The sequence below is a fragment of the Osmerus mordax genome, chromosome 7 (genome assembly GCF_038355195.1).
Source record: "Osmerus mordax isolate fOsmMor3 chromosome 7, fOsmMor3.pri, whole genome shotgun sequence".
In the NCBI taxonomy this organism is placed as follows: Eukaryota; Metazoa; Chordata; class Actinopteri; order Osmeriformes; family Osmeridae; genus Osmerus; species Osmerus mordax.
In genome coordinates this window covers 10,803,968-10,821,483 of record NC_090056.1, presented here as the reverse complement: position 1 = coordinate 10,821,483, position 17,516 = coordinate 10,803,968, and the positions used below count along the sequence as shown (strand labels likewise).

The following is a 17,516-nucleotide window of genomic DNA, read 5'->3' as shown; positions in this document are numbered from 1 at the left end:
GCTAATTGGCTGGTTGCCTGCTTGACTGTCTGGCACGTTGCTGGAAGAAGATCAGTGATATTTCTCAAAAGCCATTGGGCCTTGTGGGGTTAGAGTGAGTTTGGTGTTTTTGTTAAAAACATCCCGTGTCAGGACGCCCGAGACATCGGAGGATTACTGTAAGCTTAGCTCAGGTGACGTCTTCTGGGGGGGCAGGCATGAGGGTCCTCCATAGCCCGGTTTCAAACCACTCTGGGGAAGAAAGAAAACACTGAAAAGTATCATATGGGGTGCCCTGATCTTTTAGAGATAGAACTTTATTCTCCACAGCTCATGCACAAGCATCAAAGGCGGTCTTTAAGCAGTGCACTCAAAGGTCTCATTTCTCCCATTTTCCTAAGACGCATCACAGTCCTTGATTACATATTTCATGAACTTTCTAAACCACAGACTCTGTTTGAACGAGCCAGGATCCTCTGGGGGACGATGCCTCGTCAACAGCCCCCTAGAGAGCAGTTCAGGCCTCTGTCCGAACTCCCTCTGGTTCCCTGCTGCCAGTAACAATACCAGGAGGCTATCTGACCAGTGTTTACATGGGAAATCAGATAGACCATAGGTAGTCTGATAGACCCAGTGAGGGCTGCTTTGAGCCAAACAGCGGAGGATCTCTCTTATGAGGAGTGGATATTGTCTGCTATCTCTAGCCTCCATCGCAGTGCCTCAAACACCAGGCTGTTAAGAAGGTGTACAAAAAGCACTATGCCCATATCTTAGGAATCACATAAAGACAACCTTGTGCTCTGCAATTTACTGTGCAGCGCTCAGGTACTTGTGCATGTCCCAACCAGAAGGAAAACAAAAGTATGACTGACAGAATTATGTGTCAGAAGATTTATGGACCGAGAGAAGGAGAGAGGCAGAGATAGAGTGGAAAGCACATTTTCTCTCTTGTCTTCTCCAAATAATTGGCTTCAGTGGTGTCTTGATTTGAGTGAAATGTTTGAAACTGATCATTGTTGCACTGACACACAAAGTTGCTAGGAATTAAGACAGTGTCCCATTTGTTAATTGTTAATACAATAGATCTTTTGAAATAAATCGAATACGTTTTGTTATATGTGTTTATATCCAAACAGTCTGTTTACAGAGAAACGTCAGAGAGATTCCTGTAATTTGTATCTTTAGAAGATACAAATTATCTGAATGGTTACATAGACTTGAAACAATGCAGCAGTTGGAATGTAAGGAGAGCAGAGCAAAGATTAATCACGTTTTTACATGTCAAAATAAAACTCCAATCTCAGCCAATGAAGGCATGTATACTTAAAAGTTTCAAGAAAAAATATCTGTTGACTTATTACCATTCAGAAAAGTCTGCATAAATTTTTTTGGGTTGCAGAAAAATTGTTTGAATGAATCATTTATAAGTGTTTTGAATGAAAAATGATTGATTTAGACGCTAAATGCTGGCTCGAGCAGACTGAGTGGCTGCCCTAATGCTACAGGTCACAGAAGCAGATAGGGAAGCCATGGCAGGCCTCCAGCATCAACACTGCCAGCCAGACTAGCTACCATAAATCAACACTACCACCAATCTCCAGGTACTGCAGGTGCTTGCTTGGTAACAGCCTCTGTGTGCGTGCGTGTGCGTATTTGTTTGTTTGTAAACTATACTCCAAAGGGTGAAACAACCCCACTTCATAGGCACATTAATTACACCCCTCAATGTCTTGGCAATGATATGGACTTGTTTATGGGTAAACAGAGCTAAGAGTATAATTAGTATTTCAGTGATCCTGTAGGGTGTCTGGCTTATGCTGTGATGTCAAAGAACAAAGCTGTTTGTGTTGGTGAGATGACAGAGGGGGGTGACTTTAACCTCTGTTGTGGTAGCTGCACCTGACTCACCAGCACAGCGACTTGAAGACAGACAGTTGAACACAAATTCTTATTTATATGTACACCATAGGTTCACTAAAGAGCAAAATAGCACATGTGCATACTAAATGGTTCATCAATCAACAACAGTTCAACTAAACTGTTAGAGAGTACTAGCGCTCAGAACAGCTCATTCAAGTCATGTACTCAAGCGTGAGATTCGACCAAGTCATTGAAAGGTTAACTGAAGACATGACTAAGTGAAAATGAATTGGTGCAAATAGATGACCCATATTAAGCCCTCTGAGATGTAAGAGGGCTGTACACGCATTTAAGTACTTCTTTAATGTGATGTGAGTGACACAAACCTGGTTTAACTTTAACCAGTGCTGTTTGGGCAGCTGCCTCTTCTTATGTCGAACTCTTTTGTATCAATATTATGAAAGCTGAAAGCTTTTCAGGCAGCAGAGCAGAATACACCATTATTATCCCTCTTAGACCCTTGTCCTCTTTATTCTGACGGGTCATCTGTATCCACACATTAACCTGCAGTAAAGGCTGGGCTTACAACAGCTACTTATGGTCATCCCAGGACAAACTGACCTACCAGTATACTGTTAAAGCTGGACCTCATTGTGGTGAACAAGGCCCTTACTGTAGATATGAGAGGAAATGTGCACTATGCAGGTGTCATTCTGAGCTTCTCTATTCCAAGAACTCTCTGGTAACCTAACTTTCCATCAACACCTTGGATGTGTCTCCCCGGTCCTCTAGTGTAGGCCTATGGGAGTGGAATCTAACGACTGTGAGCTTTAGCATCGTTAACATTTCCCTGACAAGCGGCTCTGCCTCTCTTGGAGACTGCCTTGCATTTTCTCTGGCACAGTGTGAGTTGTTGTAGCAACTAGTGGCCCGCGAGTGAATGAAGCAGATGTGCAAGTCATCTATCACCTGACAGCTCCCACTCCTCCCGTCTGAGCAAGTCATCACCGTGACAGCCAGCCCAACCAGCCTCATCAATTACACCAGCACCCTACCATTAGGGCACAAACGCTTTTCTCCTCAAACACATTCAACTGCTTCCCAGTCTGCAAGATGGACCCTCAATTAAGCCTGAATAACTTTCCCTCTGAAAGAATGTCTCTCTCTCTGGGCTTCTTGGGGTACAGATTGCTTCCATAGGATGAGCTCTGTGGTGATAGATTGATCTGCATGATCCCTCTATGATATCTCCTCTCCCTTTCTAGGCTACAGTATGTGTGGCCCGTGTTATAATGGCAGCATAAATCCCTACAATGAACTTGTATGTCGTGTACCATTCAAAGAGATAAAGCCTTTGTTAATTAACATCTATTTAATGTGTTATTTATGTGTAATTAATAGAGGCCTATGTCCATTGTATCCCAGTGTTTCTCTTCAGTCTCAATAGCCAGTACAGCCAGTATAAACCATTATCAGTTCCTCAATGGGACTTGCCATACCAGTGTATTACAGAAGTGAAATCAAACCCTCAGAGCCATGGCTTGTTAGTGTTGTCCTGTTTCTGTATTCCATCCATACTAGTCATGAAATGCAGTAAAACAGCAGTTTAAACACAGCCAAATATCAACGGAGACTAACTCACACTTTCAGTCACACAGTTTACAGTGAGGACAGTGGCAGCAGATTAGCACATACAGGTTCAGCTGTTTCACATGATTTGTACACAGGGGTCAGGGAACAATTTGATATCAAAGTCTGTCAGAAAAGATACAATGGTATAAATAAGACATTCATATAAAAATAAGCTTTTACAAAATATACTCTATTTACCAATATTTACCAAAAGTGGAAAATGTGTCTGTTTTTTGTATTGTTTTTATGACTTATTATTGTTAAACAGTCAGCTTGAAGTGAGCGTTGTCATCAACATAGTCCCTGCAGAGTACAGGAGAGCTGATGCACAAAAACTAACAAAAATGGGCTTCTCCAGACTAGCAGCAAACAGAGAGAAACCATGTGGCCTCATCATCCCCACCTTTATCTGGAACATGTGTCTAAAACCATATCCCAGGCTGATTCAATTCCAGTGTGTTACTGTATATAGCATGTTCTAGATTAGGATGTATACAAAAACACAAAACTCCAATTAAGAAAAGTTCCTCATCTATTCAAACAAGACTTACAGTTCCAAAATGACAAAATCAGTAGTTGTTTTATAGAATAAATTAATATCATTTATTTGCTCTAGATACATTGTGTTAAATATTCCCGATGGCAGTTTTAATTTCTTTTGTGCATAGGTATGAGTATCCTATTTAGCCAGAAGCAGATAACTCCAGTAGTAAGCACAGTCCAGCAATCTGATCCAGCATGAGTGAGGAGCATTGGGGTATGTATCCATCTACCTGCTCTCCATTCACATGCCAGTGTATACAATACCCGCAGCCCTGTTATAGTTCTAGATAGAAGCAACACCTTGGCCCTCCAAAGACAACTATGAGACAAACTGTGTCAATGTTCATGTCCTGAAGCCACCAAGTCCTGTTTGCAGACAGCACAGGCATCCCAGTGTTTATCCTTAAAGAGTCTGACGAGGGCCTCATGTGCAAATACCATCACTGCTCCATCCTCCGTTAAGTTCTGTCTATGGCTGGAAAGCAAAACCGCATCCTAGAGGTTGTTCCTGTGTCCATGCTAACACACACACACACCAATAAATACTCTTATTTGCAGGTGTACACCTCTGTCCTCTCGCTGCAGGTGTTGCACTTGACGTAGCAGCACCAAAGGAACTTGCAGTTGCACTGCCACACGCGGGAGTACTGGTGTGTGTTGTAGCCCCGTCCGCAGCACATCAGGTCACAGCCACTGATCTGCTGCATCACTGTCTTGTTACACACCCGGCCCTGCGTCCCCATACTTCCTGTCACAGTGTCCGCCTCACAGTAGTTGGGAGACCTGTCTATGTACACCAGGTCCGTATCCATGGGTTTCCGGTAGGAGTGGGGCTTTTTGATTTTGAGGAATTTAGGCCGCTTGTTGCGGCTGGCTTTGACTGATTCCACGTGCACTGCATGGGCATACTTTTCTTTGAGAATGTAACCAAGCTCGCGGAACTTGGGAAGTGTAGTCCAGCAGGTTTTGGTGGTGCAGGAGCCTGAAACACCGTGACACTTGCATTCCAGACGCATGTTCTTCTCCAGGATCTAGAATACAAACCACCAACACAGGTTAGACTCACAGCTACACTGACAAACAAACAAACAGTGTAGAGTGTATGTGTACATTTGTGTAAAAAACTATGTTGCAAACTAAAATGACACAACCTAACAAAGTAAAACTTTTGTGATTATTCTCACTTCATGTGAAATACACATTGGAGAATTAAATTACAGTGTTGGGGAGAACCCAACTCTACCATAGCTCTGTGGTATGTACAGAAGCCAAACTTCTGTATCAGATTGCAGGCTCCTTGTGTGTGATCACCACACACAAACAGAAACGTCAGGAGTGTCAACACCACGTGCTGAGTGACTGGGATTACTGGATCCTGTACTGATGACAACCAGAAGTATCTTTCAAGGGAAATAAAAAAACATGACAAATCTGCTTTCATTTTCTCAAACATCACTCACTCTTTTTAGGTAGTTTTTTTTCCTCTTTATGTCCCAAAACAACAACACATCTAGGATGACTACATTTGCACATTGATGCAACTTGATTCACAAACAAGTCAACTTGTGTTCCTCAGAAAGGGCCAGTGAGAGCTGAGAAAACATGTTTGTAAGCCCTCTGTCTCATCCACTCCTTGGCTCCCCAGTCCCTAATCCATCAGTGGTTCTGTGACCAACACTTGTGACAGCCTTTGTCTGCTCGTATTCGACCTGGTAGCTGTGAACCGCGCTCCTGCTCAGTGTCACTGCTTTGATTAGCATAAATAAAGGAGGGGGAGAACTATCAAAACAGAGAGGCCATTTATTACCAGAGTGAAGGGAAAAAAGGAAAACCACTGATAGTCTGAATCCACGAGTGTAGTCGGTTTACTGAGAGGCAATTTAGCTGTCCAGATAAGCAAATGTGAATTCAGGCCCCACACAGAAAGACAGCAGTGAACTGCTGTACACAATGTGTGAGAGCAGTCTTTTCAGTCTGTCTGGGTACGTGTTGGCGGTGTGAATCAGGTCTCTGTGGCAAAGAGGGAGAGAGAGAAAGAGTGTGTGTGTGTGTGTGTGTATGAGAGAGAGAGAGAGAGAGAGAGAGAGAGAGAGAGAGAGAGAGAGAGAGAGAGAGAGAGAGAGAGAGAGAGAGAAGAGAGAGAGAGAGAAGCAGAAATGACTTGTGAGGTGCTTCTTTCCTCTTCAGTAACTCCAGTGTGGTAGAGAGGAGCCTCGCCCTGACTGTTTGGCAGATTATTCTGCTCGTTCTTTGACTTCCAGACTGGTTGGAGTCTGAGTCTCTTTGCAATGTTCTGCAGCCATGGACACACAGGAACCGTCATCTGACAATGTGAACGAGTCTCTATATATTTCTGCTTTCTCAGGGGTCATCCACAAGCCACAAGCCACCCGCAATTTTAGATTTATGCATACAAAATGTTAATCCATAAGAGAAACTGAAATCTCCGATCAACACTAGTAGTAACAATTTTCTTACATGCTGAACCTGATGAATGACACCATGATACGTGCTTATGATATTAGAGAAACAGGTTTCAGGTCCAACAGAAACCAGCATACGGGACCAATCTACTGCCTTCTTGGACCGTGTCAATCTGTGTTCAGCCTTGAGATTTGGGCTGTAATCAAACCCTGCCACTTCCCCTAAGAGCTCCTCTTTATTACCCAGCCTGTTTAAGCTTGGCCCCAGTGCCCAGATCCCTGGCAGCCTCCGTCGTCCCGGAGCATGGTGGAGATTACAAATCACAACAGCCATGGTTCCTGAGCACTACCATACATTCCTTAATCCATGTCATTAACCCATACTCTGGGCTCCACACTCCCGTCTTTACCTACTTCACTGGCACTGCTTCACTTCATGCACAGTTTCAAAGTTCGACTGGCCCCATCGTGGCTCTTTATTCCAGTCTGTTTTTTTGAATCTAGAATGTTCCAGTCCACAGACAAGCAGCTGTCACGTACCTTGCGTCCGACTTCGTTGTTGTGCAGGTTCATGAGTGTCCTGGCACTCTGTTTGACCTCGCGGGCATCGACAAAGACCTTGGAGAAGCCCAGGCCGTAGCTGATGTCCGCCGAGCAGCCGCCCCACTTCCAGCCCTGGCCCTTACTGTAGAAGCCCTGCTTCTCCTTGTCACAGCTGCAGTCGCTCAGATTGCCCTGCGTGCACGCCGCTGTGATGGCGTGAGCCACCCCGGCCGCGATGATGGCGTAGGTGAATGCAGCCTCTTTACTGCCTGGGGAGGAACACAAGCACAGTAGACTTAGGTGTGGAATGTATTCATTAGCTTCCAGGGTAGCAAATATCGCCACTGAATTTGATGTTCCTGTTTGGTTTTTCATTGGTAGATATTCACATGTTGTTGGCTGAGGGTCTGATTGTGTTCTTGCTTAGTAAGACAGAGGCTGGGAGTTTGGAGATCTCTGTGAGATCTATAAGTTGATCTCATGCTGAATGGGTTGAATTAACTGAATATCACCATATGAGCAAGGGTAGAGAAAGAATAGGAAGTGAATCTGAATATTTACCCAGAAAGAAGTTTAATATTAACAGAGTGGAAGCTTACATCAGAGTCTTACTGACAGATCACTCAAGGCTGCAGTATTCCGTAAAGTGACCTGGAAACTGTCCTGCCTCTAAACTACAATATCTCTCCACAGTATAGTCAACATAGCAGGATGAATAAGAGGGCTGTAGGGAAGGAAGAGTTATTGATCTGATCACAGGCTGGTACAGAGGTTCTAATCTCATAGGGAGTTAACATCACTGATCTCAATGGAGGCGTTAGCTATCTCAAGTCCAGTTTACAAATCATTTACGCAGAGGGATTTGATTTATTGGCAAATAATTAAAAGTTAACCTTTCATGATTTATAGGGAACATCCTTCACCAAGTTCCTGCGTCATAACAATAAGGCAATAGAAATAGTCTTACAGCAAGAGACAACAGTGAGGAGGATAGAACTGCATATTCATAGAAACTAAATAATTCTGTTGGCCTATCTACATACCCTCTAAGTAAACAAGAAGCAATTGATGGCTAGATCCATCATTTCCATGTAAACGCACTCCTCTTGTATAATTTGGTTCAAACAAACATGATATATCCCTCTGTACTTCCTCCTCAACCCAAATTCTCTATGTGGATCTGCCCTGTTTTTGATAAACATCTTGGAGAAAAAAACTCACATTAATGCATCCGTTGTGTGACTGCTCACCTTTCCCCAAGAGTTTTGGGTGCTTTGGATAAAAGCATATGATTATTTAATTATTGAATACCTGGTAACTGGGCTCCGGTGGAAACCTGAAAACTGAAACCTACAAACTATTAAACTAAATATTACTGTTGATATTGTGATTATCAAAAAGGACCATTCTCATACCTCTTCTTTATCTCTGAAGAACAAACTTCCAAATTAGACCCAAAATATTATGAATTTAATGTGAATCACAATTGCCAGAGAAAAACCATCTGTATTTTTACAATGACTAAGAATGACAAAAAAACAGATGCTATTTGTGATGACTAAAACACCCATTTTGGATATTTTTTTCCCCAGGTTTGCAAGCTGCAAGCCACTCCAGCTACACTGCAACAATGGCATTCATTTCTGACCACTCTGCTTTATATCTAATCTGATCTGTGAAACCAATCTATTTGGCATGGTTGTCCAAGCCAGACTCTTCAATGTCCTAAACCACTCATTCATAGTATAACATATTGCGAAAGACCACCATTTCACTTAAACAGCAGGAAAAGATGATCCCCCTCACCCCAGCAGAGGTACATCAAACAGAGCCACACACTTAACAAACAACCAAATGTTTCCATGTATCCATAAACATTTATATTTTTTGTTAAGTATTTTTGAACAACAGTACTGCTATATTGGTTTCCATCTTCCCTGTGTGTAACCATAACTGGATTATGTAATAGACTTGAAATGGCAGAAGGACCCATTTCTCCCATATATTTGGGGAGAAATGGGTCCACATGGCCTCTACATTGATGCCACTGAGTAACATGCATTGATATTAACTGTAGGCCATCCATGCCAAGTCAGCATCCATCTATGCTAAGGGTCTGAACTGATATTCCCTTGTTCATGCAATTTAATACATCTTATTAGAAATCTTAATTTTTCCTAGATGCTTTCCTCCAAGTAACTTATACCCGTGGTAAGATCGACATCCTTACAGTGAGAGCCACAGCACCCAACATTAGAAGGGGATAAAGGCCAGTGAATGCGTCTCCTGAGACTGTGCAAGGCTGAATAGAGAGGCTGCCAATGTTCACAAGAGCTTTGTTACAGTGCTGGCTTCAAATAAGCTACCGAGAAATGTTCACAACTCCACTTGCTAGAAAGACAAGGCCTGTGTTATATGACACTAACTCAAACTTTTCACTGGATCCTTTGAACAATAAAATATATGACATATTGGTTATGGTTATTACAACGGTACAAACCTGTGGTGAAAACATGTACCCTCCTTTATCATTAGACCATGAGGGAATTCATCTATGGCTTTAAGACCAAGCACCATGTGAATTCTTATTTGAGTAGGTTATCCAAGATGACCTTGTGCGCTTTCATTACGCACAATGTTGAGCCAAGCAATTTCTCCGGTTATCTCGGGATGTGAGGATTTGAATAGCAACTGATTGATACAAATTTCTAAAAATGATAGGCAACATACCCACTTTCAACTCTTTTCCGAAGACTGTCCTTTCTCCAAGTGCAGAACAGTTCCAACGCCCGTTTTTAAACTGAAATTGACACTCATTGATGCCCATTTGGGCTCCCTCTCCGATGACGATAATGGCATCGGGGCGACTCTGGCAAATAATCCGTTGCCGAGGAGCCAAACCGGGAATCTTGTTACAGATTATACTAGCTCCTAGTGCCACCACAGATGAAAAGCCGCTGTGAAGGAAGAATAGTAAAAAATAAAAAGTTGATTTGCTTAATTTAAATTTAACATTTGTGGGGTAAATTTAGAGGAAGGAAAAACGTTCAAATGCGAAATTAATTGCATCCCAATTGCGAAGTTTTAAATAAAAGTTTTGGGGATTGCTGCAAAAGGGAGTTTGAGTATTAAGGAAATATGTGTGTGTGAGTACACTCGAGTATAATGAACAAATAAACCAAAGAATATTCACATGAAGCGTAGGCTACATCTACAATTTGTGTGGGTTAATTCAGCAATTCTATCTAGTCTATAATAGGCTATGATAGCCAAATGTACAACTCATCAATAGATATAAATGGACTAATGCCGGTTTTGTCAACAGAAAACGTTGTTTAAAAAAAGTTTTAAAAATGACAAAAAACATACAGAAATAGTACATGCATGAAGATTCTACGTGGTGCGTATTTGTCCTCAAACCACAATTTAGTGTCACTTACATAATATTTCATTATTAGGCTACTTACCCAATTTTTAAATACACAATCCCAAGGCAAAGTAAAACCCGAAAAATCCAACGCCGTGTTCTTCGACTCATGGTGCCTCTACTCTCAGTTTCATACAGCGAGTAGAGAAAGTGATAAATAGGTATTTTCCGATAGTGTGAGCCTACTCTTGGCTAAGGGAACTCCAGTGTATCTCCACGTAAGTATTGTAAACGTATATCCAAAACAGATACAATCAATTCAGTTATAGTTACGATATCCTTAAACTCCCCTTACGTAGCTCCTTTGCTGTGTCGTCTTGTCATTGCGAGGGTGTCACAGGTAACACAAGAGATGAGCTCGTGTTGAGCCGTGATTATCTTTTTCTCACAGTTTCTCAACAACCCGCAGATCTAGGCTATATATCTGGTTCATCTATCAGGGGCGTGTTCAGAGCACATGGGGCCCTTCTCAGGAATCCCACAGAATCCCTCTGATACTCAAATTGTGGGAAATTAATGCACCTGTTTTTAATTGCTCGTTTTCACTGCCATAACAACCATCGCTTATTGTAAAAGACACAGACATACATTATACGTTTTGTCAATCATTTTAAATATATTGGATATTTATTCTCAAATTTAAAGATGCTCTGGTTTAATCAATGAGCTGAGAACCTGCATGCGTAAAAGCGCAGACTGTGTCGGTACATTGGAGAGACACAACTCATACCCTTTATAATAGTGCCATCTACAGAGGCATTTTGAGTGATGCAGTGCATTGACATGCAACGAATTAATTGTTCACGGTGTGATATGGACACATTTTCCAGACAACCAGTGCAAAATAATAAACATATTATAATGAATAATTTGGCTATACTTTGTTAAAATATAGGCAACGTCTGTTTCAATCTGCGATGGATGAGCACCTTGACAACAATATAAATAACAAAATAATTCTTTAGGGGAGGAGTTTTGTCCTCCAAGTCGTTCCGTAGTTGATCGAAAAAGTGAAAAATTATGTTTGTCGCTCTCTGGTCTGTCCTTCGAACCGTAATTGAACATGAACGGCTACCAATATTTAACGAATGATTGCCTTATTCAAATTTTTTCGTTTCTTCAAGCCGATGATTTGATCAATACATCAAGTGTCTGTAAGGTAAATATCAGATGTTTGACACTGATATTATGTAGAATACTTCCGCAAGCTTGCGGAAGTAGTCTACATAATATCATAAACCTGTATTTACTTAGGTTTTAATGTTTAATTATGTTGGGTTTATTATATCTAGCAGTGGCACGAGGCAGCAGATACTCCTTGGTTGTGGCGGTAAGTTGTATCCCACATTCTGTCGTAGTAGCACATCATTAAAGTTATAGGTGACTATAGTTCATATAATATCATTGTGATTCAGATGAATATAGCCTATAGGGTACATGAAGAATAATAGGCTGTACATTTTACGTTTCATTTCAGGGAGATGTGTCTCCAACGGTGGGGTTTCTGCAATATATCCGTAGTTGGGGCAGGACGTGGTAAACAGCAATGGAAGGCGTACTACCTGCGTCGCTTTCACCTGGAGATGAAGATGACGAGGGGCAGGTCCAGTGGAGACTACTGCTGCAAAAGCCTTCGAGGTCACTCAGGTAGGCTAAATATTTACTCATGTGGGTTGTTTCTGTTTGACTAAATACAGTTTATAAACTTTTGTGTCAAGTGACATTCGTTTGTTTTCCAGGCAGAGTGGTGGGGCTAGATTATCTTAAAGGCAACAGTCCTCAGCTCTTTGACTTCTATAGCTGCACCCCCACGGTCTGCAGTGCCTCCTCTGATGGTACAGTCCGGGCTTGGGACGTCCAGAAGGTGTTTCTTAAGTCTAAGTATTTATTTTCCGTTTATGTATGTGTATTTTAAAAAGGGTGTGGAGTTATATTGTTAAAGAGATTGTATAACTAGTAATTTATCATTCTACCCCATAAGTGTTCTTTCTCCCCTTCCAGGGAGAGCAGTTATGGTGCAGCCCTTTGCAGAGTCCAATGGCAAGCCTTGTTGTTGATGTTTGTCATGGAGTGATCATCACAGCTGACTCCACTGGAGTCATCAAAGCCTGGCAGGGGCAGACTGGTCAGGAAATGGCTTCCTACTCTTCTGAATCCCCACATTGCACATTACTGCAGTACAGTATAGACAACAACTCTTATGTCTCAGTGAGTCAATTGGTCATTTTCTAGTATCTGGTTAACTGAAAACAACCTATTAAACAACACATACAATTACCACAAAAACATTAAAACCATGTTTTTTTTCCCCAGGTGGGGACCAGTCAAGGGGCTGTGCATACTCTTAGTAGTCCATCATTGTCCAAGCTGTCCGGTCTTGTGGTGTGTGATACATTCAAGGTCAACCTGCTTCAGACTTCACCAGACAAGAAATGGACGTTGGCTGGAACAAAGGAGAACAATGATTTGAGTCCAAAGGTTGATCTTGATGTTTATACTTAATGGAAGGAATCAGCCTTAATGTAATAATGCTAATCGTAGTATATCTATTTATTATCCATGCTTTGATGTCAATATAAGGTGATTTCCAGTCAGAGTTTGGTGACGCCCACTGAGGAGGAGGAGCCTCAGTGCCAGTGCCTGGCAGTCCCAGGATGCTGTGCTGTTGCCTTCATACCCTCCCAGCCTGCCAGACTGGCCACCATCCATCACAGAGACAACTTTCACAACAGGACCCTCTCCATGTTTGATATTAGCATGAAGAAAAACAAATACAAGTCTGAAATTCAGGGTAGTTATGGATTTAAAGTCATTCACTGACTGAATACATCAGATGTCATTTCTGAAGCACGTCTTCCTCAATGATTTGGCCTGTCATAGTGATGGTTCTCCTTTCAGTCCAGCAGGTGGCGTCATTTGATGTGGGGATTAACTCTACAACTTCAGATGTACTCTTGGAAGCCAAGGGCAGCACTTTGGTGGTAGTTGCAGATAAAGTCCTAAGGGTCTACTCTCTGACAGGAGCCCTGCTTGCCAGCTTCTCAGACCATACAGAACCCATCACCTCCATTTGTGTGGTAGGGAATTTTTTTAACTTCTGGTTCATATCTATTGCTGTGCTCCATATCCATTACCCCTTAGACATGTACGTTTGATGTCACCGGAGAGCATTGTCTTTCAGGATAGTTTCCATGTGGTCACTGCATCCCGGGACCTCTCCCTGCGGGTGCTGACATGGAGCAGGGACTGCAACAAAGGACTTACTCTGGACAGTCGATACCACCTACTGGGAGGCTCTCACTCCATGTCCAGGTACAGAGACAATGGCAGACATCCGACACACCAACAACACAATTCCAGCTTCAGCTATGTTCACTAAAGGATGATCTTGAATTGTCTGCTGTGTGTTTTCTGGTTGACAGAGGGTTCACTAGAGTAGTGTGTGACTACTCCAGCATCATAGCCTCTACCGAGGCAGTGGATGGAAGAGATGTCCTGAAAGCCTATTCTTTCAGCAACTGATCTACATCGCCCTCCATGATGTTCTTCCTTAAGTGCAACCACCTAAGTCTTTATGACAAACAATTAAATCTGTATTACAAATGGACTTTACAGATTCATTAATCAAGTGTGACAGAATTATACAACTGTAATTTGGAGGCCTTCGCAATATTTGGGTTTGTAAGCCTATACTGAAAACGGTTACTATGATGAAATATTTATTTGGTTTAAATATATTCATATTCATTAGACAATACTTAATAACAACTGGTTTGTTTGTAGCTGAGGTATTTTAGTACAGTACACATTAATACCAAAGAGAATAAGGCTTGTATAATGCTGCACATGCATGCTAGACCATCCAAACGTTATGCAAGTCTTGGGATGTTACCTTATTACAACACTGAGGTCAAACAAATAAACATATAGAGTCATCTGTGGATCCACTGTTCTTCACACTGCTCACCATGACAACATAGCATAAGCCTTTGATAAAAAAAAAAGTAACTTTACAGGAAGGCACAATGTAGATGGCAGTGTTCTTTCTGGAACATGGTGAGCCGTTTAGGCGGGCTCTTAATCAGAGAAGACAGACATTTCCAACATGGCTTCCTCCTCCATGGCAGTCAGCCTCTTGTCTTGGAGGACGAGTCTGAGGATCTCTGTCATGGTCTTATACACCTCCTTACCCTCCTCTGAGCTCTTCTCCAACTGCAGAGGGACAAACAGCAGATTCAGAATCAATAACAGATTATTTACATAATGTATACTATTATACCATTTCTATATAACTATTTCACAATAAATACATTTATTTGACAGTGCGTGTGCTTGTTTCCTTCACCTGTGTGAAAGCCTTGATGGTGCGGTCCAGAAAAGCAGCCTCCACCTCCTCAGGGATGAGGAGGATTTGAGCCATACAGTCTAGGATGCACTGTAGGGACAGTTTGGGGCCCTGGAGGGATTTCAAACAGCCCAAAGATAATTATTACAAGACAAATGACACTATCCTTCTTCTAAGACACTTACAAACACAAGATTACATGAATAAACTAACAAAGGTTCAAGCTGGGCTCGATAGCCCAAGAGGCAGTTTTGGGCCACAGAGGGTGCTGACCTGGTCCAGGGTGTCCAGGACAGTCTGAGGGTTTGAGTTGTTTGTGTCCAGACTCTGGACAGCTGTGGCGGAGATGACTGGCTCGCTGAGCTGTTCTAGCCACGCCCACATGAGCCCTGTGAGAACAAAGGGGTCTCGCTCCATGTACAGCCTCTCCCATGCCCCTTGTAGGTTCAACTCCCCCTGCACACACACACCCCAACACACCAATACTTTGTATAAAATTAAGTAGAAATTAGAGGAGACTTCCTGTCTCCTTGTTGCTTGTTATATTTCCTTTCCTCAATTTTGTAAATGGATGTCAGATATGTGCGACATGATGACCAATACATGTATGGATGCTTTTGTGACAACAATTGTATTACCTTCCAGACAGAGACCCTGTATTTGTGCTTGGCCTCTCCCTCCTTCTCTAGGTCCACAGCCAGGGCCTGGGCCACCAGCAGCCTCCTAGCCTCTAGAGACAGCTCTGTCTGGATGGTAATGAAGGGCACCTCTGACTTCTCCTCTTCCTCACTTTTGCCCTGAGGCTGCTCAACCTTGTTTGTCAACTCCTTTCTCTGCTCGGTTTTCCACCTGGTTAAAAAGTTTCCAATATAGGATGTCTTTAGTGGGTCACCCACGGACTCACTTTGTTGTACAGCTTTCTGCTTAATCCTCATTAGGAGTGAATAATCTTCTTGAGTCATGATATTCTTCTGTTCCCAGAGAGACCCAGCAGAGGTACAGCTGGTGGTGGACTGGACACGAGTCCTGGTCTTAGCTCCGGTCAGGTTTCCTTCAGAAGCGCTGCATGCCTCAGGCAAGTCGTTATGGGAGAGAGAGGTCTGAGGGTTGGCCAACAGGTTGAGCTCAGAGCCCAAGCGCCGCAGGTCCGTGTCACTGTAGCTCAGAGTCTTGCGATGATAAAAGATTGGTGGCTCATTGGCATGTCTAGGCAGGGTGGGAGCGCCTGGTAGACGGGGAACATCCCCCCCAAACTTAAAGTCATCTTCCAGGTCATGAATGTTCCTCTCCATCTCAGCGGTGATGTCAGGGACCTCCAGGATGTCTTCTTCTATGACCTGCCGGTTCTCAGCGATGTCCAGCAGCAGCCTGCAAACCAGCTCAATGATCTTGGGCAGGTATCTGAGCTCGCGGCGCTCATAGCCATGCAGCATGTGTCTCTGACGGGTCAGGTACTGGGACAAGCTGACCGGGTCAGCCCAGGGCTTAGCACAGGAGAACACACTCATGAGCGGGACCAGGAACTTGGCAAACTCCCTCACACACCGGAGCTGGCCCCGGGTCTGAATAGAGTTGGGACGCTTGGCACGCACATAGATGATGGCCTGGTCAGCTGACATTCTGGTAGCGTAGACCAGGAAACATGCTATCAACACACCTAGGGGACAATGAAAAGTGACACTATCGCTTATGTATTCATGACTGTTTTCAGATTCGTTATCAAGTGTTTATAAAGAGACTGAATACTCATCCAAGTTGTCCTCTACCTGTTCTCCCTAGACCAGCGTGACAGTGGACGGCCATCTTGCCCTCCTGCACTGCGAAGGCCATGACCTTCACCATGTCCAGGATTGTCGTCAGTGATGTCACTCCATAGTCATGCCAGCCAAAGTTGTAGAAATATACTGAAAAGCAAGAGTGGTTCAGGAATCTATGCAGTACGTGGCATTCTGCAACGTATAAGCATTCTGTCTCCACAGATGAAACAAAACAAGCTTCTGCAGATGTTGTTCTCTGTTACCCTGTCTTGTAACCTGCAATTCAACTCAACATTAATGTTCCCGCTCAGTATGCCCTCTAGTGGATGAAAGGTGTTACTCGTACTGCCTTTCTCCATGAAGGTTTCAGGCCGATAGCTGAAGCCACTGTCAGGCTCCAGAGGGTTTCCACAGCTGGCGTGCTCACCAGGCCTCTGCAGGTTTATTACTGTTTTGACTCCACACCTGGACACATGTACACATACAGATCTCATTCTACAGATACAGTACCCCATAGACATAGTACCCTCACGATGTCCTCTGTTGGAATATTACTATACCTTCTAAACTGGTTGATGATCTCATACTTTTCAATGGTTTCGGTGGAGGGTCTGGCCATGGCAATTATGTTATCAGTGACCCTAAAATGAAAGAAATACATTTAAATATAATAGAAAAACAGTCTGTTAGAACTGAAAAGCATTGAGTAGTCGTAGTCTTACCATGAGGAATAGATTCCTTTGATGGCCTGCTTGTCCTCACTCCAGTAAGAAGGGTCATCATACTTGCAGGCCTGGCCCCCGCACCAGTAGGTGCACTGCATGTGCCCAGGGATGACATAACGTATCGTCTCCCCCACCACAGTGTACTTGGCCCGGGGTCTCCTGACTACAAACCAGGTGGTTAGGGAGGACAGATAATTAAATCCAATATATGGATAAATCACTTACAATGTCATTTGTTTATCCCCAAATGTACTATTATGTGAGCCTATTACGTTGCACCAT

The 17,516-nt window shown here is 43.0% G+C and overlaps 3 protein-coding genes across 3 annotated transcripts; 1 reads left to right on the top strand and 2 right to left on the bottom strand.

Annotated features, from left to right (window-relative positions):
- Window positions 1-3,794: 3,794 nt before the first annotated feature.
- On the bottom strand, window positions 3,795-10,721 carry LOC136945492 (protein Wnt-7a). The gene is made up of 4 exons (XM_067239357.1): window positions 10,448-10,721; window positions 9,711-9,937; window positions 6,978-7,249; window positions 3,795-5,045 (listed from the first exon to the last, which is right to left on the bottom strand). Exons 1-4 carry the CDS (start codon window positions 10,516-10,518, stop codon window positions 4,563-4,565), a joined length of 1,053 nt encoding a protein of 350 aa, XP_067095458.1. The 5' UTR covers window positions 10,519-10,721; the 3' UTR covers window positions 3,795-4,562.
- Window positions 10,722-11,409: 688 nt separating this feature from the next.
- On the top strand, window positions 11,410-14,348 carry fbxw12 (F-box and WD repeat domain containing 12). The gene is made up of 10 exons (XM_067239356.1): window positions 11,410-11,566; window positions 11,700-11,737; window positions 11,885-12,054; window positions 12,147-12,271; window positions 12,409-12,615; window positions 12,721-12,885; window positions 12,988-13,198; window positions 13,306-13,484; window positions 13,589-13,719; window positions 13,830-14,348. The coding sequence occupies exons 1-10, from the start codon at window positions 11,471-11,473 to the stop codon at window positions 13,927-13,929; spliced, it is 1,422 nt and encodes a 473-aa protein (XP_067095457.1). The 5' UTR covers window positions 11,410-11,470; the 3' UTR covers window positions 13,930-14,348.
- Window positions 14,349-14,484: 136 nt separating this feature from the next.
- On the bottom strand, window positions 14,485-17,516 carry ptpdc1b (protein tyrosine phosphatase domain containing 1b). Its single transcript, XM_067239022.1, has 10 exons — window positions 17,507-17,516; window positions 17,232-17,397; window positions 17,070-17,150; window positions 16,856-16,974; window positions 16,519-16,656; window positions 15,857-16,409; window positions 15,391-15,751; window positions 15,026-15,208; window positions 14,753-14,863; window positions 14,485-14,619 (listed from the first exon to the last, which is right to left on the bottom strand). Exons 1-10 carry the CDS (start codon window positions 17,514-17,516, stop codon window positions 14,485-14,487), a joined length of 1,857 nt encoding a protein of 618 aa, XP_067095123.1.